A 24,561-nucleotide genomic window follows, 5' to 3' on the forward strand; every position below is an offset into this window, starting at 1 on the left:
TGCATAATTGCAATGTGTCCAAAATTAATGTACAGCTAATGTATAGGTAACACTGGGTACATCAGTCCACAAGTTAACCAGCAGCTCATTGCAAAAAGTACATGAAAGGGGAAGCCGTAGCTCCATGGAAACACCGAAGCTCCAGCGGCTCCAAAGCAACTTGCAGTTTGAAAAAGCAGTTTGGAAGACGGTCCTCTAGAGTTGCTCCATTTTGGTATCCTTCTTCAGTTCCATACTTCAAGAATCCCCTTAATTATTCATAATGCTATACATTGATCCTTAGCTTCCAAACTTACATCTCTCCATTCCAACAATGGATACTGGTACGTGATCATGTGGCTACAACACGATCATGTGGCTACAACAATAAACTTAAACAACAATATTTGCTTTAAGACCAGTAGTCTTCCACAGGCTGGACAGCAGAGTTTACAGAGATTGTTCAGGCCAGTTGCTTCATGCATTATATCATTCAGTTATATTGTTGATTTCCACACACTTCACACGTCAACATTTAAGATTCTTTCAACATGTTCACTTGTACCATTTATGTTGCTGTCATGACTTTCAGATAATGTTATTGAGAATGGCATTAATAATAAAATCAAAATTATTTAAAGAGTCTGACATTTGTTTAAAGAGCAAACTTTAAAAGCAAGCTATTAATACAATTGAAGTAGTCTGGCCAAAGACAGACTATGGAACGAAGCTATAATTTTATTTTTGGCAGAGAAAGGCACAATCTTGTAGTTTATGATACAAATTTCAAGTTAAGATTGCTCTGTTTTAATTCCAGTTTAGTACTCTACAGTCAAGTCTACTATGCTTAATATCCATTTGCCATTCTCTTATGTCAACGAGTTCATGGTTTAATCTGTAGAAAAGGAGGAAATTATGGAAGAGATAAGAGATGCAACTTAGAATGCTAAAACAAAGTATACTTATGCTGTAGGAAGAGTTGCACATAATTACAAAGAATGTCTTTCAAGCATTTGGAAAACTAGTTGTTCTAATAGAAGGGATTGCCTCACTTCCTATGTGATTTTTGTTTTGGGTGGTTAACACAGCTACAAACATGACGATCCATTGCTTCTCAGTTACATAGCAATGAGCTCTTGACTTACTAGATGTTTCCTAGTCAACAGAAGCAATCTTATCAAGAGAAAAGCGTATGACTTTGTATCTGTATTGGCAGATACTGCATTCATGTGATAAGAAAGCTGCCTGAAAGCTTATCAGTGATACCCTTTTCACCTTACAAGCAAGCTGAATAACGGGCCTCTTTGAGCAGAAACGTTTGTACTTTATTTCCCCTCATCTGGACTTTTCCCTCCTCTGTTTTTTATGTAAATGAACTAGTATATCAGTGGAGCAGAAATAAAGAAGAGTGCTTGTTTCTTTATTATTTGTAATGCAAGCTTTTTATATATATCTCTAGTATAAAACTGTTTCACCAAGGAAGGCACAGATTTTTTTCAACAGGCAGGTAAACACAATCCCAATCCAAGAGATCCACATAAAAAGATTAAAAAGTAGCATTTTTCATTTGCTTGGACTGGTACAGGAGTAGCAAAGCTATCTAGATTGGACACGGCCTGTTACAACACGTTCAGAAGCAGAGGACATTGTTTAGGCACCTTTTTCCTCATTGTTTTCAGAATTTTTATGAAAATCCCAAGAGTAATGATCAGTTCAACTCCATTTGGATGCCTGAACACATTAAATACTTGTTTATTTACACAACAAAGAGCCCCGTGGCACAGAGTGGTAAACTGCAGTACTGCAGTCCAAGCTCTGCTCACTACCTGAGTTCAATCCCAATGGAAGTTGGTTTCAGGTAGCCGGCTCCAGATTGGCTCAGCCTTCCATCTTTCCGAGGTCGGTCAAATGAGTACCCAGCTTGCTGGGGGTAAAGGGAAGATGACTGGGGAAGGGACTGGCAAACCACCCCATAAAACAAAGTCTGCCTAGTAAACGTCGGGATGTGACATCACCCCATGGGTCAGGAATGACCTGGTGCTTGCACAGGGGACCTTTACCTTTATTTACACAGTGTTTGATCAGTCTGGGGTGGGCAACCACTGGCATGTGCACTAGGGTTGCCAACCTCCAGGTGGTGGCTGGCGATCTCCTGCTATTACAACTGATCTACAACTGATAGAGATCAGTTCGCCTGGAGAAAGTGGCTGCTTTGGCAATTGGACTCTATGGCATCGAAGTCCCTCCCCTCTCCAAGCCCCGGCCTCCTCAGGCTCCGCCACAAAAATTTCCCGGAGCTGGCAACCCTAATGCGCACCATGCACAATCAAAAGGAAGCCCAGAAGTAGTCGGTGGGGGTGACTGCATGGAAACGTCTCTGCAGAAAAGGCATATGTGTCTGGCTTGGCAGCAGGTTCTTACCTGCTTTCTCTGGATACCATGAGTGGACAAAGGCCCAAACACAAGTGCAAGGCAAACCTATGAGACAATGGCAGCACTGCCAGGGCCTGGCTTGCTTAGGGTTGCCAACTTCCAGGTACTAGCTGGAGATCTCCTGCTATTACAACTGATCGCCAGCTGATAGAGATCAGTTCACCTGGATAAAATAGCCGCTTTGGCAATTGGACTCTATGGCATTTAAGTCCCTCCCGAAACCCTGCCCTCCTCAGGCTCTACCCAAAAACCTCCCGCCAGTGGCAAAGAGGGACCTGGCAACCCTAGGCTTGCTCCCAGTGGGTTTGATTAAGCCCAATCCTTCCCCGCTCTTGGTTGCAACAATTTCACAGGTGGACATTGTACTCTGTGTGTGTGCATGAAGTGCCATCAAGTTGCAGCCGACTTATGGCGACCCCTTTCTGGGGTTTTCATAGCAAGAGGCTAACAGAGGTGGCTTGCCAGTGCCTTCCTCTGCACAGCAACCCTGGTATTTCTTGGTGGTCTCCCATCCAAATACTAACCAGGGCTGACCCTGCTTAGCTTCTGAGATCTGACGAGATCGGGCTGTACCATGCTGCCTTCCCTCCGGACATTGTACTGACCCCCCAAAAAAGGTTGCCTCCCCCTAGAATCTTCCCTCTAAATTCAATATACCTATGTTGTCCCAAACTGAGTTATGGATCTCAAGTAATATCTTCCCCATCTTAGAAAATCAGGCCAGAAGTAATTATGAATCTGTCACATGAAGGACACCCAGTATAAGCATTCTTTTATTCTTTTAGAAGACTGCTTAATGATCAGATGATGCGGCATGCTTCCTGTTTTAAACTGAAGGTCACAGAGACTGAATTGTCTATTACTGGTCTTCTGAGGGTTCTTCAATTCAGCTATCCTGAATTTGGCCTGGGGGTCCCAGACAGCTAAAATCTGTACCAATTTTCTCTGGAAAGTCTAACTGACATTAAAACTATAGTCAGCAGTAAGTTTTCATTGAGAAATAAATGTTGATGTAAAATAGAATATATTCATATTCGTCGAGGTTTTATTCCTTCTACTCTCACACAAACAGAGACTCACAAATTGTGCTTTTTAATTATGAACATTTGGAATTTTTTCAACAATTAGCTGTAATATTAATCAGGAATACTTAGGGTTGCCAACGTCCAGGTAGTAGCTGGAGATCTTCCACTATTACAACTGATCTCCAGCCGATAGAGATCAGTTCACCTGGAGAAAATAGCCACTTTGTCCATTGGACTCTATGTCATTGAAGTCCCTCCCCTCCCCAAACCCTGTCCTCCTCAGGCTCCGCCCCCAAAATCTCCAGGTATTTCCCAACCCAGAGCTGGCAAGCCTAGTAATACTAATTACTCATTAGCTGTAATCTATATGAGTGTTGGAATGTGGGAGAGGCTACTTGTCAGTCACACCTTAGCAGTGAAAGTATGAAACTCCCTTTTACTGAGGCAACCGCAACAATGGCCCCCTCAGATTAGTACCAACTCTTCTAACTGGTAGTGACCATCTAAGATTCCACACAGAGGGGGCTTCTGCTAGAAAGCCTTTAACTGCATACCCAATCTAGCACCGGCTTCATGGAAACCATACACTCCACAACCCATAACAAACATAAAGTAATATAAAAATTCACCCTCTATTACAAGTCTCTGCTGCATGCTAACTTCATTGTTCAAGTCACAATGCAACATGGATGGAGAAAAGGGAAGAAGGGGAGGCTACCTCATTCACCATCGATGATTCCACAAGGACTATTAATTTTTATTGATTTAGAAAACCTGTATGCTGCCTCTCCAGACCTGCTTGAGGGCAGCTCACAGCTAAAGCAGTAAACACTATAAAGCACAATTCATATCAGCAACAAATAAAAACCAAACAAAAATAAACTCAATATCAATAAAACATGCCCATAAAAACAGCCTATAAAAGCAAGTCATCATACAAATGCGCTTGGTGGTGGTGGAAAGTGCCGTTAAGACACACTAGACTTATGACCACCCCAGTAGGGTTTTCGAGGCAGGAGATTTTCAGGGGTGCTTAGCCATAGTCTGACTCTGCATAGTGGCCCTGGACTTTCTAGGTGGTCTCCCATCCAACCGCTAACCAGGGCAAACCCTGCTTAGCTTCCCAAACCCAACAAGATCGAGCTAGTCTGGGCCATCCAGGTCAGGGCACAAATGCATTTAGAAGTGCTTAAAGAGGACTAGGTAAGAGTCCTATGAGCAACATACACAACTGGGAAAGCCTCCAATTCACCTGGGGAAAAGGTCTTTTTTAATACCAGGTTTCCAAGACTCTCTAACGGGAGATGCCAGGGATTGAACTGGGAACTTTCTGAGTGCAAAGTATGCGCTCTCTCACTGAGCCATAACCACTACCCAAATTCTAGTGGCCCCAACTCTGTGGGGAAACAACAGCATTTCTCCAGTAAACAATATTTCTGTCTGAGCACTGGCAAAAAGGCGATAACTCAAAAGAGGTCTACTTCCTTGAGAGAGAGGTCTGAATCCTACACAATTTCTACTAGGAAAGGCTCGTTATAGCATGAAAATGAATACATAATGCCAGACACAGCACAACAGATGTTTTTTCTCTCTCTCATGTCTATCCCTCTGCCAGTGTAAAAAAGGGCACATTCCGATGCTTTAATAATGTTTATCTGTTTGCAAGCATGTTTCTTATTTGGAGTTTGCGGTGTCTGTCGAGATATTTTACACACAGGAAACATTATCACGTTGTGTTTGGGCTTCTTTTGCAGGCTTCATATTACTCATTTGTGGCATAATTTGCATAGATATCAAGGAAAATATATGAAATCAGAGGGGAAACAGATGGCATAGCGGACAACCGAATGAAGTAACATTTCATATTCTACAGCTCTCAGAGCGTGTTTTTTCCTTTGTTGGTACTGCAAATAAGTACCTCTCTCCATCTAAGGAAGCTGGTCATAAAAGAAAAAAAAAGGCCTTTGTAAACAGAGGGTGTATACATTTAAAATAATGCATAAAACTGCATGCTGTCATGCAGGGTCACTTAATATGATTTTGGGCATCTCGCTTTGCAAAGTCATCACCTTTTGCTTCATTTTTAAAAGGTGTATAGACACACAAATTGATCATCCTTGACTGTCTAAGGCGATCTCCTTCTAGAATATCACACACTGCCAGAACTTTCAGACATTAAAAAGTGAGATTACAAAGCTTATTTTGAACCACTAGACTACACCAATGCATTTCATACTATGCATCAATAAAACATTCATACAACTTCTTATACATTATGCTCAGACAACCCTAAAAAGCAAGCCACTTTCTTCTGGGAGCAGTTTGGCTTATTTATGACCACCCGCTGTATTGACTGCTGTGCTGAGATTTGAACTGGGGGCTTTCCAGGACCAGCTCTGCATGAAACCACCATTCTATGCCAGCTCATGTTTTCTCACTCATGGTAATAATTTGATGAAGTGCATTTTCTCTTCCTTTATCTTGTTCCAGGATCCTTACATGCCTTTTTCCTTTTTGTTTTGATTTTGTAAACTGTGTTGAATTATGTGATTATTTTTTTAATTTTTTTAATTAATTCTCCAAACAGAAAACCACCGCCCAAACAAATAAACAAACCTTTAAAAAATAAACAATATAGTAACCCCCCAAAAATACATAAAGTTGAATCAGATTATTGACAGAGAGCTTACAGCGTTGCCATGGTGCCAGCATGGCGCCTCCAAGGAGGATGAAAAAGGGTTGTTGTTTTTTAAACAAAATTTAGAAAAAGAGGGAAAGCCCCCATAGCAAACAGTGATGCTGCGCCAACAAAAAGGGGGTGCGGCAATGCCGTTGCTTTAGCGGGCATTCCCGGGCTCAAAGGTGTTAGGAAGCTGCCTAACAGCAGCTCAGGCCCCCAAGAATGCCCCAGGAACAACTCCTGGGACACCAGTGTGGGGGTGTGCACCAGCAGGACGCTGGTCGGAGGTTCCGCCGGTGTCCCAGGGCTGCGCTGTCACTACGGTCCAGATGAGCCGGCGTAAGTGGCACTACACAGGCATCCATGCAAGTTTGCATGGTGCAAGTGGCACAGATGCCGGCGTAGGGGTCACGCCACCTCCTATCACCATTCGGGGGGCCCTTCAGGAATGCGCTGTTAGTATTTAACACATTTAGCAGTTTATCTTACAATTACCGTATATACTCGCGTATAAGCCGAGTTTTTCAGCCCCAAAAATGGGCTGAAAAAGCCGGCCTCGGCTTATACGCGGGTCAATACGGGGGAGGGAGGGAGGAGGGAGGAGGGAGGAGGGAGGGGGGAAACTTACCGCCGTCGCCGCCGCCGGGCCCGTGCCGCTTCCTGCCGCCGGGTGCGGCCTGGGGCAGCCTTCCTGCAGCTGCAGGATGGCTGCCCCGGCCCCCCCGACCCCCGCCGCCATTTTTCCCGGGCGGGAGGGGCCTTGGGCAGCCTCCTGCAGCCGCAGGATGGCTGCCCAAGGCCCCCCCGCCCCCACAGCCATTTTTTCGGGCGGGAGGGGCCTTGGGCAGCCATCCTGCGGCTGCAGGAGGCTGCCCAAGGCCCCCCCGTCCCCCGCCGCCATTTTTCCCGGGCGGGAGGGGCCTTGGGCAGCCATCCTGCGGCTGCAGGAGGCTGCCAAGGCCCCCCGCCCCCTGCCGCCATTTTTTTCGGGCGGGAGGGGCCCTGAGCAGCCATCCTGCGGCTGCAGGAGGCTGCCCAAGGCCCCCTCGCCCCCGCCGCCATTTTTCCCGGGCGGGAGGGGCCTTGGGCAGCCATCCTGCGGCTGCAGGAGGCTGCCCAAGGCCCCCCGCCCCCCGCCGCCATTTTTTTCGGGCGGGTGGGGCCCTGAGCAGCCATCCTGCGGCTGCAGGAGGCTGCCCAAGGCCCCCTCGCCCCCGCCGCCATTTTTCCCGGGCGGGAGGGGCCTTGGGCAGCCATCCTGCGGCTGCAGGAGGCTGCCCAAGGCCCCCCGCCCCCCGCCGCCATTTTTTTCGGGCGGGAGGGGCCCTGAGCAGCCATCCTGCGGCTGCAGGAGGCTGCCCCGGCCCTTCCCGCCCCCGCCGCCATTTTTCCCGGGCGGGAGGGGCCTTGGGCAGCCTCCTGCAGCCGCAGGAAGGCTGCTCCGGGTCCCCCTGGGCCTCGCCGCCGCTTCCTCCCGCCGGGAGCGGCCTGGGCAGACTCCTGCAGTCGCAGGAAGGCTGCCCAGGCCCCCCCGGGCCGCGCCGCCACCGGACCCTCGCCGCTGGAGAGCCTTTCAGGTAAGCCTGCGGGGGGGGGGAGGGGTTATAAGCCGACCCTCGGCTTATACGCGGATGCCTAATTTTTTCCCATTTTTGGGGAGAAATTAGGCACCTCGGCTTATACGCGGGTCGGCTTATACATGGGTATATACGGTACATTTAAGAGAGGAATTCATTGATAGTATTGAGGTTGTTAAATTCTGTATATATTATACACTACCTAATTATGAATCCTACAATGAGGCAAATTATGACCAGAACGATGATGAAATTTGAACAGATCCTAATGTAACGTATGGATAGCGCAAAAGGTTAATTTCCAAAATATGTTCTCATTTAATCAAAATAGATCCAAGTATGTCAAATGGATGGAAAACAAAATGGGAAGGTGATGTTGGGATAAAAATAGAACAAAATATATGGAATAAAGTATGGATGACTCAAACAAGAAACCCTATATCAGCAGCCTTTAGGGAGAATTCTTTGAAACTATTACACTGATGGTATATTACTCCAGTGCATCTTGCAAGAATAAGCAATACCAATAATACAAAATGTTGAAGAAATTGCAAACAGCAAGGCAAATATATCCATATGTGGTGGTCATGCCCTATAGTGTCACAGTTTGGGGGAAAATATTTTTAGAAATGACAAATATTACGCATCAAACCACGCTACACCATCACTGGCTCTGTTGACAATCTGGGGGGAACAAAAATGAAAAGCGGCATCCAAGGGAATAATAGTGTTTATGTTGATGGCAGCCCATAGGGTAATAGCAAAATGTTGGAAAACCAAAGAACATTTAACACTACATTCTTGGTATTCCAAAGTGTGGCAAATAGCGATGGCAGAAAAATTTACACATCAACTTAGAACAGTCAAAGGTAAAGCTAAAATATCAGATTTCTAAGAAATGTGGCATGATTTTATTTCATACACGAATCAGAAAGGCACATAGCATCTATCTAAATGCTTCCTCAGATTACAGAAAATGAATTAAATTCAAAATATATAAAGCCATTTATGATTCTCAACCCCCAAAATCAGTACCTTGTGCATCCCTCATTAAAAAGGTAAAAGTCCCCTGTGCAAGCACCGGTTCATTCCTGACCCATGGGGTGACGTCACATCCCGAAGTTTACTAGGCAGACTTTGTTTACAGGGTGGTTTACCAGTGCCTTCCCCAGTCATCTTCCCTTTATCCCAGCAAGCGGGGTACTCATTTTACCAACCTCAGAAGGATGGAAGGCTGAGTCAACCTTGAGCCGGCTACCTGAAACCAACTTCCGTTGGGATCGAATTCAGGTCGTGAGCAGAGCTTGGTCTGCAGTACTAGACCTGGAAAACTGCCAAAACAGAATGAGTACCCCCTCCCAAAACCATATATATCTTCACTACTTAAAAACACAAAGATAGTCAAGCTGGGTTCGTTGTTTATTAAAGCTACAAAGTTTATATTTAAAGCATTCAGCAATAAACAGGGATGACTAATCTCTTCTTCCTTCTTAACAGATAAATTAAAGCCATACTGTTAATGGCGCATTCAGGTAAGAGCTTTCAAAAGATTTTTTTTTTTAAAAAAAACCCTTCACATCACAATGACACAGTTAAACATTATACCCATCCAGACTTTGAGGGTAATTTTCTTTTTTATTACTTTAATTACAGATAATTTTCGTTGAATTCACAAAATACTTCCTTAAAACCCAAGCAGTATGCAAAAATTGTCACTGTACAGTTCAAAGATAGCAGAGAGGAAGTTACTTCCTACTGAAATCCAGCATTTCCTGTAACATGATGTCAGAATGCTCACAACTATATTGTTGTCCTAATAAGGAAAACATCAACAAGTCTAGGGCTGTATTTGAACTGTACTTATATAAAATACTTACCAATGATTGAATCCCTGCGGAAAACATCTCTGTCAAAAATGTAAAATGACAGGTGACGAAAACTCCGTGGAATTTCACAGTAAAAATCTTCTCCATAAAACGGGCTGTGTAAAACAGAGAGAAACTTATTAGTAGTGGCTAGCAACTAGAGACCATTGGGCCGAATCTGGCCCATGTAAAGCTGTCTCCTTGTCAATCGTAAACCATCCTCCTGTATACTTCTTTTTTACCACTGTTGTTAACCTTACTGCCTGCCATTGGCATTTGAAAGTCCTAAATGAGTTATACCTTTCTAAATCCATTCAAGTCCCTTAGGATAGATCTGAAAGCATTATATGTTAAATTCCTTTCTCTTATTTTCTTATTTAAAAAGCAGTATTAAATCCTTGCATTTTCCCCAAAGAAAGCAGATATTTCAGGCCATCATCATTACTTTTATGAGTTACAAACCACAACGTATTTTGTAAGGATATCCTCATAGGAAACAAAATCAATGGTGTGTATCAACACACACACACACACACATAAACGAATTGGATCAGACTGACGTGAAGCACTAGCCTCATCAGAAGCTTAAACTGCTTCCCTTGAATTCTACTAATTGAAAATGGAGAGTGATTATAAACTCCTAGCAAAAATCCCTTTAGTTTCTTTTAATATCCAATTATGATGCTAAAGAATTACGCAACGGAAGACCACAAATAGCTCTTCGTGTTCTGCTGCTAACGTATTGTGACACTAATTTGTCCAAGACCTCTAATGTCACCAAACCCACCTTGATAACTAAATCATGAATCAATAACTGACACAGAGAGTTCTTAACATTTATATTTAAACCAAACTAATTCATATTAATAGCTAATGGTGAACCTTTTTCTGCCTATCTTTTTTTAAAAACCTTTTATGAAAAATCACTTTGTTTATTCTACTGAAGGAAACAAAACCTGAGACAAAAGATTCATAAGATTAAGGACGGGTTATAAGGAAGTTCACCCATATTGTTCTGGGAGCTGAAATACCTATTATAAAAGGAAACATGAAAGAGTTGTAAATGTGTTTATATAGTGGAGATACTACCTTGTATATCATGTGCATGTAGTATGCTTTGCTTTCATTTTGTATAAATACGATCAAATAATCAAATCAATACTGTTAGCAGTAACAATCTTTCTTCCAAGCCTAGCTGTTTATATCCCTAAAAAATATTATGTTGCTTAACAGAAAGCCTGAACATTACGAAATGTAACAGTCACCAAAATAACTCAGGCTTGGATCCAAAGAACAGCAAGAATCGTTCCCATGGCGGGAGGAAGAGGGGTTTTCATTACTGCCCTTCTATAGCCTCTCCTGCCACTAGGGTTGCCAACTTCCAGGTACTAGCTGGAGATCTCTTGCTATTACAACTGATCTCCAGCTGATAGAGATCAGTTCACCTGGAGAAAAAGGCCACTTTGGCAATTGGACTCTATGGCATTGAATCCCTCCCCAAACCCTGCCCTCCTCAGGCTCCGCCCCAAAAACCTCCCGCCAGTTGCGAAGAGGGACCTGGCAACCCTGCTGACCCAGTCAGATCTCAGAAGCTAAGCAGGGTCAACCCTGGCAAGTATTTGGATAGGATACCCCCAAGAAATATCAGGGTCGTGACATGGAGGTAGGCAATGGCAAACCATCTCCGAATGTCTCTTGCCTTGAAAACTGCACCAGGGGTCACTATAAGTCAAATGTGACTTGATGGCCAAAAAAAGGAAGAAAAAAAAACCAAGGCAAGGCCACAACTGTAAATCAGAAGACAATTATTTTCTCCTTCTAAACTGTCAAAATGTGTCACAAATGACTAACAAAGGTGTGCATGGGACAAACATTTTAGTGCACCTTTTTTGCTGGTTTATTTGCAAGGCAGCAATTAAGTTCCCAATTTTAGGACACACACACACACAAAACAGCTCATATGGAGGGGGGGATTATTAGCATCTGAAGAAACAAAGTGTCTCCGCTTAAACTGTAAAGCCTTGCCATTATAGAGTCCCTGAGACTATGTAGTTGAATGTTACAAGGTCACTCTAATCAAGCCAATGATGCCTGAGGGTACAGAGCTCATTTTATAAACTTAGGGGGGAAATACTTTCTAAGCAACTGTTGGCAGCACTTCACATTTTAACTGAAAGAAAATAAAAAATCAGAAGTATGGAAGACTGACAAGATCTTTAAGAACAAATATATTGCTAACAAGCTGACCCATTTGTGCTTCTTTCAGACTGAAATAAGCATGGCTTGAACTTTCAAACTGCCATTAAAGTCCTGTACAGCAAAACAGACCTCTTTGTTACTATTTCTAGCTAAAGAGAGGAAGGACCAAACAAATAAAATGCAGATGTCCAGGGTCACACAGCATATACATATAGGGAGCTTTCACACATCCTGAATAATGAACTTTCAATCCACTTTCAATGCATTTTAACGATCGTTTGCAAGTGGATTTTGCCATTTCACACAGTAAAATGCAGCTGCAAAGTGCACTGAAAGTGGATTGAAAGAAGCCAATACTACTTAAAGATACAAAAAATGTTACCCACGCACAAAAGAGTAAATGGTCTAGTATCTGAGAAATGCTATTTAATATGCATTAATCGCTAAGAGCCAGCGTGGTGTAGTTGTTAAGGTGTCGGACTCGGATTAGGATCTGGGAAATACAGGTTAGAATCCCCATTCTATCATAGAAACTTGCTGGGTGACCTTGGGCCAGTCACACGCTCTCAACTTCGACCCTGGCAAGTATTTGGATGGGAAACCTCCAAAGAATACTAGGGTCATGATGCAGAGGCAGGCAATGGGGGTTACTGTATTATGTATTCCCAGCGACGTATTAAGAATTTGAAAATGTTATAAAAAACAGCGCTTTAAATGGGTTTTTGGATACCACGGCTAAAAATGGCTGGAAGACGTTTTCACAGCTAAAGGGGGCCAAAAAAAGTGCGTACGGTATTTTTTATAACGTTTTTAAACTCTTAATACATCGCTGGGAATACATAATGCGGTAACGCCCAAGTATTTTTTATAACATTTTCAAACTCTTAATACATCGCTGGGAATACATAATGCAGTAACCCCCAGCTGTGATTTGACGGCACTTCTCTCTCTCTCTCTCTCTCTCTCTCTCTCTCTCTCTCTCTCTCTCTCTCTCTCTCTCTCTCTCTCTCTCTCTCTCTCTCTCTCTCTCTCTCTCTCACACACACACACACACACACACACACACACACACACACACACACACACACACACACACAGCCTTGACCTGGCTAGCCCAGGATAGCCCAATCTCGTTAGATCTCGGAAGCTAAGCAGAGTCAGCCTTGGTTAGTAATTGGAGGGGAGACCACCAAGGAATATCACAGAGGCAGCCAATGGAATATCATTGCTAAACATCTCTTGCCTTGAAAACCCCACAGGGTCACAATAAGTCCGCTGTGACTTGATGGCAAAAAAACAACAATACCAGAGCTAGCAGCCCTAATAGCCCAGACTAGCCTGATCTCATTAGATTTCAGAAGCTGAACAGGATTGATAGCTGGATAGGAGACCACCAAGGAAGGCGGGGGCTGCTATGCAGAGGAAGGCAATGGCAAACCACCTCTGCTCATCTCTTGCTTTGAAAATCCCACGAGGTGGAACTTCACGGGGTTGCCATGAGTCAGTTGTGACTCGACCGCACGCGCACAAACACAGGGCTAGGACAGAGACAGTTCTCCCAGTTCAAGGCTTGGGAGCCACACCCAAGCAAAAATTAGTACTAGAGTTAAACACATTTTAAATTCAAGCTAAAAGGACTGAAGGTACAACTGCATAGGGCTCTTTGACTATGTCTGCTTCCGCAACAATTGCTTTTACTACCCATTTACAGAAGGGGAGAAAAGTTGAGGGACACAAAATAGATGGGACAGAACAGCCTTCCCCTTGTGCAAGTGGAGATCCACTGTACATACACAGACCTCCTTCCCGGCTACAATTTCCAAAGATCCCCCAATTCACACGATGAGCCACTAGTGAGTGCAGAGAGCTGTAGTGTGAAGAAAGAAGCAGGAAAATCCATTTCCCAAATCAGAACTGCATTGGAGGTTCTCAGAATCCTGTCCATGGCAAAGGTACATTAACTCAGAGGCTGTATATTCAACTGACACTACTCACCTACCCTGGTTCTCCATGTCCATCCCATAATACCAGACAACTCTGTGTACTCATCCTCTCCTGATCTACAATCCAGTCCCTTCTTCAAGGTTTACTGCTTTCCCCCCTCAATCATGAGATCTTTTTCTCCCACAGTCTCGTAAAATCTACTTTAAAAAAAGGTGATCGACTAGCTTGATGGAGGTATTAATCAGGTGTGATAACTGGAAATTATGTATGCAAATTTGAAGAGTCCTCATACCTTAACTGTGAATTTTTCAGAGTTAATTTTCTAAATCTGTAAGATAATGAGTTTTAGAAATTAAGGATAAAGTATACAAACCATTACTGCTGAAGCCTAGGAAATTATTGTAGAATAAATGGTTTGTGCTGTCTTGGGAGAAATTGAACCCAAACTGAAACACTTAAAACCATTTAATAATGTTTAGAATGCATTTGCAAAACGTCGTCTCGCACCATTCAGACTACAATTATCTGCTCAGCTAAGAAGATATGAAACACTGCATCTCATTCTCAATACTGAGAAATTACAAATGCATAGTTGATTGTTACTGAACTATTTCCCTTTGGGATGAAGTGGGGGGAAATGTACAGTGACTAATAGCACAATATCCCAAACCAGATCTCTTACATATGGATTTTAAATGTCTTTAAAAACAAAGCAATCAAAATGCCACAGAGGATGTATTTTACATCCTCTGACTGATCTACAATGTTTGGTAATGCCTGATTCATCTTTTTGGATGAACTACAGACAAGAGTTCACATCACAGTATGAATAGCATGAAACATGAGAGACAAATAAATGTGTCTATAGAGTTCCTTGTACAATTCCTTGTTTTTGTAGAACTTGCATTCACGCACCATGTCCCAATCCAGCTCTTACTAGTCATGCATAAAAACTGGTGGATCCACATGGATGCAGATTCCTATATGCATCAAAAGTCACATCCAGTTAGTTCAGTGGGACTCAGATCAAAAGGAAGAGACCCAGAAGACATTAAAACACACACACACACACACACACACACACACACACATAACATGAAGGATTGCCAACCTCCAGGTACTAGCTGGAGATCTCCTGCTATTAGAACGGATCTCCAGCCGATAGAGATCAGTTCACCTGAAGAAAATGGCCGCTTTGGCAATGGGACTCTATGGCACTGAAGTCCCTTCCCTCCCCAAACCCCTCCCTCCTCAGGCTCTGCCCCAAAAACCTCTCACCAGTGGCAAAGAGGGACCTGGCAACCCTAATAACACGGGGTTCTGTGTCAAAATGCTAAGGTGCTTTGAAAACCAGAAACCAAACATACATATACAGAATGTTGAGATAAAGGGATTGGATCCACAGCAGTGCTTCCACAGATGCAGGGTCTTCTGCTCACAGAGCATGCATTTCTGGCCTCCTGTGAAAGCCTCTGAAATCCCATTCCATAAGTAGAGGGGGTCCTCGGGAACAGAATTTCAAGGGGAATTTAGGGCCGATAGAGGACAGAGCTGAAGAGCCCTGTGGTGCGGAGCGGTAAGCTGCAGTGCTGCAGTCCAAGCTTTGCTCACGACCTGAGTTCGATCCCAACAGAAGTTGGTTTCAGGTAGCCGGCTCAAGGTTGACTCAGCCTTCCATCCTTCCGAGGTCGGTCAAATGAGTACCCAGCTTGCTGGGGGTAAAGGGAAGATGACTGGGGAAGGCACTGGCAAACAACCCCATAAACAAAGTCTGCCTAGTAAACGTGGGGATGTGACATCACCCCATGGGCCAGGAATGACTCGGTGCTTGCACAGGGGACCTTTACCTTTTACCTAGAGGACAGAGCTGAGTACATCATGGTCCATGGGCAGAAGCCCTTGTGCCCACAGAAAAGCAGCACTGGATCCAACCCCTTTTTAAATATTACACAACACATTTTAAATGCTAACAATATTAATCTTCACTCTCTCGCTCTCATTTCCTCAGCCTGGCACCTGACAAACCTCCTGTATCTGTCCCATCTGTATCTGTCCTTTTCTCTATGTCAATTTTTTAAAAATTGTGGGTCTGGACCTTGTTGATTTTTAAGTGATGTACAGCTTCTGGTACCTTTTCAGTACTTAAAAATATTCAACCAGCAGTACTCTGGGAGAAGATCTCAAGATGTTAGAAGACAGTGTGGAAACTTACATTAAGTTAGAAGACAGTGTGGAAACATACATTAAGTAATCACATAGCAGAATCTCAACACCATTCTTAACATACAAAAAGGTATTTCAGATGTCACATGAAACCATGGTTTAATTAAACCAACTGTGGTTTAGTGTGACCATGCAAATGTAGGTATGATGACCCCACTTCTTTTCCTATTAATCTCCCAGTTCCCAGTAATCAGTATTTGATGCTGAGGGAGAGAGAGAGGGATTGCCTTACTTCTTCCTGTTATTTTGCCAGAGGGTATTATGTGCAGATTACTTATCACCTTCTCCAGTCCCCACCAGTTTTTATCTCAGAGAGAAAATAGGACACAAGAGGCTTCTTAAACTTAACAAAGTAAACAGTGAAATTTATTAAACAGTATTCACAAGATGGATTTTGAGGCAAGGCTGAATTGGAGGGAAAGCACAAAACCATATATATGTACAGTTTACTTCAGAGAAAGAGCTTAGTTTAGATTTAGCTTAGATGTTACACAAGGTGTTTTTAACTTACATGTTTCTGAAATTTACTTTCTCCAGTTCTGAGGTTACAAGCTTAGTTCTGTTCCTAAGAACTCACACAGATTCAGTTTCACAGACTCTGTCCCCAACCTAGCTAACAGGAATGAAGAGACTTTCGATTGTAGGCATCATCACTAAAAAACGTTTAGTTGGGGAACATCTAACTAGGATCTAAAACCAGAGTATATTGATTTATTAAGCACAGTCAACTACAATTTCACAAGACACACAAATGCAGACATTCTGGCTTAATCCTAACTAGTTGATCAGTGCTTGCCACAATGCAGGCAGGCACACCAGCCAAGTCTCTGTGGAGGAGGCAAAGGAAGAGAGAAGATAATAAAGGCAGCATTCGTTAAACCAAACCCAGAACTGAATGCTTGTCCTCAAGCCGTCCTGGTTTCACAAAACTAACCATTGTTAAAATAAAACACAGTTTCATGTTCATTCTAAACCAAGCCCAAAACAAAAGACTAACTGACATTTTAGACACCCCTGGCAGAAAGAAACACACAAAACATATTGACAAAAGACAATTCCACCCAGCACTAGCTGGCAGAGTTCATTGCTTCCGCTGATGATCTGCCAACTGTCTCTTAATTTTACAATTCTGATAGAAAACAAAAAGAGGGGTAGAGGAGACATCCACAGTTCTACGCCTACACATTTACAGTGCAGTCCTATTCACAGTTATTCCAGTCTAAACCCACTGATTTCAATAGATTTAGACTGCAGTAACTCAGCATAGGATTATTATACTGTTAATTAGCCATCTCTGCCACTATATTTGAGCTTTTGACATTGAAAAAGAAAAAGCACACCTCTTGTCCGTCCCATCTCTGAGTGTTTATGAGTTCACAAGGATAAACAAGCGTTTTGAATTCCAGATGGTACACTGTCAGAATAGTAATAAGGTCATCCTGGTACTGTTCAAGCATTACTTTGCTAAACAGCAGCCAATCCCAACTATGGCCAAAAATATCTTTAATCTGTGCTGACTGGAAAAAAAAAACTCTCCTGCTTTCTAGTTATTCTACCAAAACTGATAATGCAGCCCTCTTGGAAAGGACAGGCACTGTGTGCATATTTTTGTGAGGAAGGAATTAAACTGTTCGAAATACCAAATGCTAGTATTTTGCAAAGGCATATAGTTTTTAGCACTACTATGTCCGTTCCCACCCACATCCTCAACCTTGTTTTGGATTCTTTATCTCTCTCTCACTCCTCCATCTTTCCTACTAGAGAAAGACTATGGTAGAAACTGTTAGTGATGCAGGGCTGTAAAAATCCCAGGTGCTCATTAAGACATCTCCTCCTTTAAGCATTCACTCAGCTCTGTATAGAGCTGGCTCCTAAATATTTGATACCTGCTCCCAGGTATTCCAAATATTTCAAACATTGTTGTGACACACCTTTACGAACAATTTGCCCCTTGGCATTAGAATCTGGTCCAGAGCCAAGCAGAGCCACTGAATGAGGCGAGAGGCAGAAACGGCAGCTGCAGCCTTATCCAATATTCCACAACACCTTTCTCCTCCAGAAGACTGTCCAGCTACACTGAAAGAACACACACCTAAAAATCAGTTTCCAAAGAAAAGCAGTATTATATTTAGGGCTGCCTATGTTATCAGTGAACATGTATCAATTCCTATGACTATGTTTTAGACTTAAACATTAAAACTGTGTGTATAATAACATGAAGGCAAAAATAGATAACACTGTGATGCTTTCTAGCTGAAGTCCCAATATGTGAATAAAAACTAATTTTGTAAAATATCACAGGAAACTAACATATCTACCGTATTTTTCGCCCGTAAGACGCACCTGACCATAAGACGCACCTAGTTTTTAGAGGAGGAAAACAAGAAAAAATATATTCTGAATCAAATGGTGTACTGCCCCTGGAAGCCCAGGGGGTCTTTAAACTCCTCCGCGCTGCCATCCCAGGCAGCGCACAACACTTTCAAGACCCCCCCACCGCCCGGCTTCTAGGGACTCCCTGGAAGCTCGCCTGAGCTTAAGCGCTAATTTTTACTTCGTTAACAAGACAAAGTCACTGCTCTTTTTTGTTTATGTTCATAATTGTGCAATTATGAAATAATAATTTTTAAAAAAAGATCAGTAGCTTTGGTTGACTATAAAGCCAAGTTCCTCAAAGGAACAAGAGCTGATAATTAATTGATTCATCAATGCCTGCTGTGGGAGAAAGAACAGGAAGTAATTAAGCTGGAAAGACCAGGAAGAAATGACAGTATTGCTGAGAAGCCTTTGACTGTCCCCAAGGGGCAGCTTGGCATGGCAACTGCATTTTAACTAACAAAAAAAAATCAGATCTGAAAAATAGTCTGATCTGGAAAATGTCAAACGTGAAAATACTGTGATAAAATGGGTCCATATCCAGTCCATCAAGCTTACTGAGTGATCTGTTTTTGCCTAATCTTTGTAGTCAAAGATACTGTGCGTCAAACAGATCTCTTGAGATCCCCTGCATTTATAGCATCTCAACATTCCAGATATATTCTAGCACCAGCTGCCTAATCTTTATAAATCCAGGGTAATAAATTATCATTACTAGTATTTTTGCATTGGATACAAATGTGCCTTTCAAATACAGAATGCAAAGGACTGCTGTACTCCTCACACTAGAGTATGCTACAAAGAAGTGAAACGACACCCAAAGATGTTGTTCTGTGTGCACAGCCTCTCGTGCAAGTGGAAGTGTGTGGGCTGCTATAAAACCTTCTCCTATTGTAGCGCTGTGTTCATTCAGGGGTAAGCTCGTGCATAGATGCAAGCAGCTAAAAGTTATTTGGACCCAACACAGTTCTAGATTGCTGACTTATTATTATTATTACTACGTAACAACAAGTAAAAAGGCTTCCTGCACAATATGCTCAGGACTGCAGCCCCTGTTTACCAACCAGAATCACCGGCAGGTAGGGAAGGAGTAGAGGAACACCATTACCAGCTAAACCGTCTTGCTGAGATGGCAGGAGATGTGCAGGCCCTCAATTCTCTAGACTAGCCTTTTTTTACAAATGTATTGTTTTATACTATTCTTATGTTCTTCTTATTCTTTTTATACGCTATCACTGTAAAGAGGACTTCCAACATAATCCAAAATATGGGGACGGGGGATAGGCTTGTTACGACCACCATCACCACCCTAAGAAAGTTTACAGGGAAATGTTTGACAACAAGAAGAGAATAATGGGTGGGGAAGGCACAGAAACACAGAGCTGGAAAGGACCTCAAGGGTCATCTAGTCTAACCCCCTGCATAATGCAGTAAATTTACAACTACCTCTCCCCCCCCTTCCCCAGTGACCCCTGCTTTATGCCCAGAGGAAGGCAAAAAACCTCCAGGATCCCTGGCCAAAACACAGATGATAAGAGCAAAGTGAGCAAGGGATGAAACCTAATGAAATGGCACATGCCTTGCCTCACTTGGGAGTGAAGATTTTGAGATCAAGAAAGAGTTTTGAAGAAAAGGCAGCTTCTTTCATAATTCTTGTGTTGGCTTTCATTGAACATTATTAATCAGAATGATCTAATGACCAAGCAGAAAAGTAAATCTCTATATCTTGGCAGCTTCCTCTGATTGTACTTTGCAGAGATCTCTCACTTCAGCACCCAGTTATGCTCATTCCGTACACAGACAAATGTGTGTGCTTTAGTCCTGAAGTCAACAGAGCATAACTATCCTTAATTGTAGCCTAAATCAAGTCAGCTGTTCTTGCAAGCAGAAACAGGCAACCTGAATAATGCTGTCCTTGTCAGGCAAGGCTAAGTGGGGAGATAAAAATGTTCACACCCTTAGAAAATGGGCCAGTCAAAAGCTGCATTTACCTTATTTTCTCTCAGCTCAAATTTTGACCTAGGAATCACAGGTAGTCATAACAAATGCAAGTGTGACCCCATTAAATTAAACGGAGAGACAGTTCAAGTACAAACATTCCCTCTCTACTGTCTCTGCTCACCTGCCACCCCCATTCCCTTTATCTTCACAAGAGGGTGCTCAGTAGGATAGCATGCACACATGGAAGAAATGCCGACTGCAGAATGTCCCCACGGTGGGACAAGGGACTGTAAATAAAATCAATTACAAATTGGACTGGGAAAGTGGAGGTGAGAAATAGTGAGGAATCCAAGAGAGATAATGGAGAGGAAGTCCTCAATGTGGATGAGATATCGGAGGTGGACTGCTGAACAGAGACCAGGAAGATCTCCAACAACCATTTATTGGGAGAAAGCAGACAGGTTGGTGAGAATTGCTGTCTTTTCTATATGAAAATTTGTGCAAGGCCAAGTTCAAGTACAAACATTACTGATCTACTGCCTCTGCTCATGTGCCCCAATTCCCATTTCTCTTCACAGAGGGTGCTCAGGAGGATAGCTGTACAGATCTGGTCACCAAGCAAGTAGGAAAGGATATTCTGCAGAGACAGACGCAATGCTAAGAGAAAGGAAACATATGTTGTTCACACCTCGGAGCTAAACAGTGTTTTATCCGTATAAACCCTGCCACCATTTGATTGCAGAAGAGTTTCACCACTTCAGTTTTATGGGAAAGCCTAAAATAGCATTTCTGTTCTTCCCTCTTTCCTCAAAGGACTTATTTTCTCAATAGGAAAGGGTTATTGGATTAGTCCAGCAAAGTGACGTCAATGAAGACAATAAACCCTCCTCGGAGAGATTTTAATGATCTTCAAATTGTAAAAATGCTCTCCATAAGCTTCTATATTCTGAACAAGGCAGAGAGATTCAAGCAGCAATTAAAAACCCAACAGACAAGTGTATTTAAAAGTATTCATTAGAACACTTCCAAGTGACTATGCTTGGGGTCACAACCTCTTACCTCAATCCTGAGCATCTTTACTTGGAAGTAAATCCTATCCATTTCAACGGGATTTATTTCCAAGTGTCATATCTGTAATGCTTCAAGGCTAGTATGGCAATATAGCTGCTTATCTCTATAAATTGAAGGAAGTCCTGACGCAAAGATTACATGGCAGAGCTAAAATTGAAAAGGTTTATAATGAATACCCTATACGAATTAAAGGAGAAAGGAACCAATCAGATGTTAGTTCTCAACCTCTTTGTACTTTGACATAGAAACTGAACACTGGGCTCAGGGAAGGGATAAGTGATAATGACCACCCCCCTTGACAACCCTGTTCTATCCTACCACTCTAGAGGTTTGAACAGACACTCCACTTTCTTCACTGATCCAAAAAGGTAGCACTCTAGCTCTAGCACAACCCGTGTAATGCAGGTAGCAAGGAAGAAACCCTTTGTCATGTTTTGCCTGCTGGGGAGAAAGCCTGATGCATCTTTCAGGCAGAGGAATGTTCTGAAGATGACGATTTTAGAGAGCAAGAAACTGTGTTTTCCTTCTGTTTATTGTATTCTGTACTTTTCACCCTTTTATGGATTTCCCTGTGTGCTTAGTTGTGTGTGTGCAGAAAAATAAAGCTGTATAATTTGTACTTTGGCTTTCAGGGACTCGCTGGATCATCTTTCTCTTGTCTGCAGCCATTTTAAGTTACTCTACCATATCGACCTAAAGAAAGAGACGGGTGGCCCATTTATTCACACAAGCACACACAGACTCACATTCAGGCGGATGCAGTATGGGCTGACCTGAAACAGTTTGCTAAATACAGCTTAGGAATTGGCCTAGCTGGTGACCGAAGGAAACTACCAAGGGTGTACCTCTGGGGGTCCAAAAGTACTAAGCATGAACAAAAAAGTGCAGGAATCTGTTCCACCCAGCACATCCATTACAACAACCCTCTGCATTTACCTGAACATAAATCTTCTGATGCAGTTGCTACCATTCATTCATGAGGATAGAAATGCCAGCCTCCAGGGATCACGTTAGGGTTGCCAGGTTCCTCCTCTCCTCCAGCGGGAGGCTTTTGGGGCAGAGCTGAGGGGATCGCGCGTGTACACGTCACTTCCGGTTTGCACCCGGACGTACGGCATCGCATGGGGCCCTTTACCACTCAAACTCACAGTTTGAGGGGTATAAGACCTCTCGCAATGCGGTGCATCCAGGTGTAAACCGGAAGTGACACGCTGCGGTGTGTAGGCGTGCGTGCACGTTTGCCCGCCGACCCTCATCTTGTTGGCGGGCAGGGGGATGGATGGGCAGGGGTTTGCACCTGGCAACCCTAGATCACATGGAATTACAGCTCATCTCCCAGCTACAAAGATCAGTTCCCCAGGAGAAAATGGATGCTTTGGAGGGGTGGACTCTATGGCACTATACCCCACTGAGGTCCCTATCCTCCCCAGGCTCCATCACCAAATCTCCAGGAGTTTCCCAACCTGGATCTGGCAACCCCACCTCCCACCCCTCGCAAGTGGCCTGGGGGGGCCTGGCCACCCTAGTGAGGAGAACAGGAACAGGGAAGGAAGTGCGCTAAGCCAAGATTTACTCTTTTATCCTACTGTGCACAAGAGGTATGATGGAGAAGGTAGAGAAAAAGAATTTACATAGGCTTAAAGAGCTATATTATCTATGAACCTTCTGTCTGTGTTCTCAGGAAAATAATGTCTTCTGTAGTTGGAGGAAAAAGATACGACAGGAAGCCAAATTTAGAGGGAAACCTGCTGAAGTATTTACCAAAAAACAATACATATATTGAAGCTTGAATAAGCATACAGAAGAAAACTGCTAGAAAGGGAAAAAAGGGTTCCCTGTGATTCAAGAAACGTTAGTTACCATAGTGATTTCTCCACAATTTTGGTCCTGAAAACCTCTTCCTGGTCCAGGTTTACAGTACAGTAGCAATCCCTCATCTTGTTTGGCCCTGGATAGGTAGGAAGATTTTTGGCTTCTCCTAAAGACAAAAAGTAGAAGTCAAAATTAGAAAAACAGTTAAGTCAAGCTTAATTCATGAATAAATTTTGGAGTTAACCATTTTCTCACTTCTGAACGCTGGGCATCAAATCTTCTTAACTCACATTTGCTATTGTTTTTATTGAATGCACCATAGCCATATGAGAGCTCTATTCAAATCCCTGATCGCAGGCCAGATTAGTGTCTTCCCCCCACCCACACAGAGACCAAAACAAAAAACAAAAAAAGGCCTTCACATGATCAGATGTTTGGATAGAGGCATTGGCTCATATATTACATCATCTGTGGGGTGGAAGGGAGAAAGCATAGCCCTCTTCCACCATGTGAAATTCTCGGTAATGCATGGACAGGAAAACACACTGTACTTGTATGTTTCTGTTGCATTAGACAATTTTGTGTTTGCACTGCTTTCCAGTCCTGTGTTTGTATTGCTTTGCAGTAGATGCCTACTGCATCTAAAGTTGCCAGCTCTGGGTTAGGAAATACCTGGAGATTTGGGGGGTGGAGCTTGGGAGCATTTGCCTAGGAAAGGTGAATGTCAGGGTTAGGGCATTTGGAGAACCAACAGACAAACAGAACTGGTACTTAACCCTTCCCACATTCTGCCCTTCAACTTCTTTTTTTAAACATTTCAATGCATCTAGATACAATCAAACCAAAAAGGCTTCATATCAGAACTTATTTTATTTATCCCAAGACAACATTGCTTGTTTCCTACACAGCAAGCGGTTACACAGTAATTTCAGCCATATCCCCATTGTTGATAGAACAGTCACAGTCTCTACAGAACTTTGTCTAGAGAATTCTAGTGTCTCTAGGGAACTTTAGGTTCTGTTGCTCAGTTCAGACACTGCAAAAAACATGGTTTGAACTAAGGCTTGTTTATTTATTTAATATATTTAAAAGAAATTATATCCTTTTCTTCTGCATGACAGGATTCAAAACGGCTTTGACATTTTTTTTAAAAAAAACCATCTTTAAGCTAAAAACCACAGAAATATAATATAAATAAGGTAGGATAAACGAGCCATTACTCATTTCCGAACCAGGGTTGCCAACCTCCAGGTAGTAGCTTGGGATCTCCTGCTATTACAACTGATCTCCAGCCAATAGAGACCAGTTCACCTGGAGAAAACGGCCGCTTTGGCAATTGGACTCTATGGCATTGAAGTCCCTCCCTGCCCCAAACCCTGCCTTCCTCAGGCTCCGTCCCAAAAATCACCAGGTATTTTCCAACCCGGAGCGGGCAA

The 24,561-nt window shown here is 43.0% G+C and overlaps 1 protein-coding gene across 1 annotated transcript in view; it reads right to left on the minus strand.

Annotated features, from left to right (window-relative positions):
• Positions 1–24,561, minus strand: part of RASA3 (RAS p21 protein activator 3) — a 164,881-nt gene that overhangs the window by 79,788 nt on the left and 60,532 nt on the right. Inside the window, exons 2-3 of the mRNA XM_056861704.1 lie at positions 23,174–23,291; positions 9,572–9,675 (exon numbers count right to left, since the gene is read on the minus strand). Of these exons, the coding sequence (XP_056717682.1) occupies positions 9,572–9,675; positions 23,174–23,291 (222 nt within the window). The remainder of the gene's footprint in view (positions 1–9,571; positions 9,676–23,173; positions 23,292–24,561) is intronic.

This window comes from Euleptes europaea, chromosome 16 (assembly GCF_029931775.1).
Source record: "Euleptes europaea isolate rEulEur1 chromosome 16, rEulEur1.hap1, whole genome shotgun sequence".
NCBI lineage: Eukaryota > Metazoa > Chordata > Lepidosauria > Squamata > Sphaerodactylidae > Euleptes > Euleptes europaea.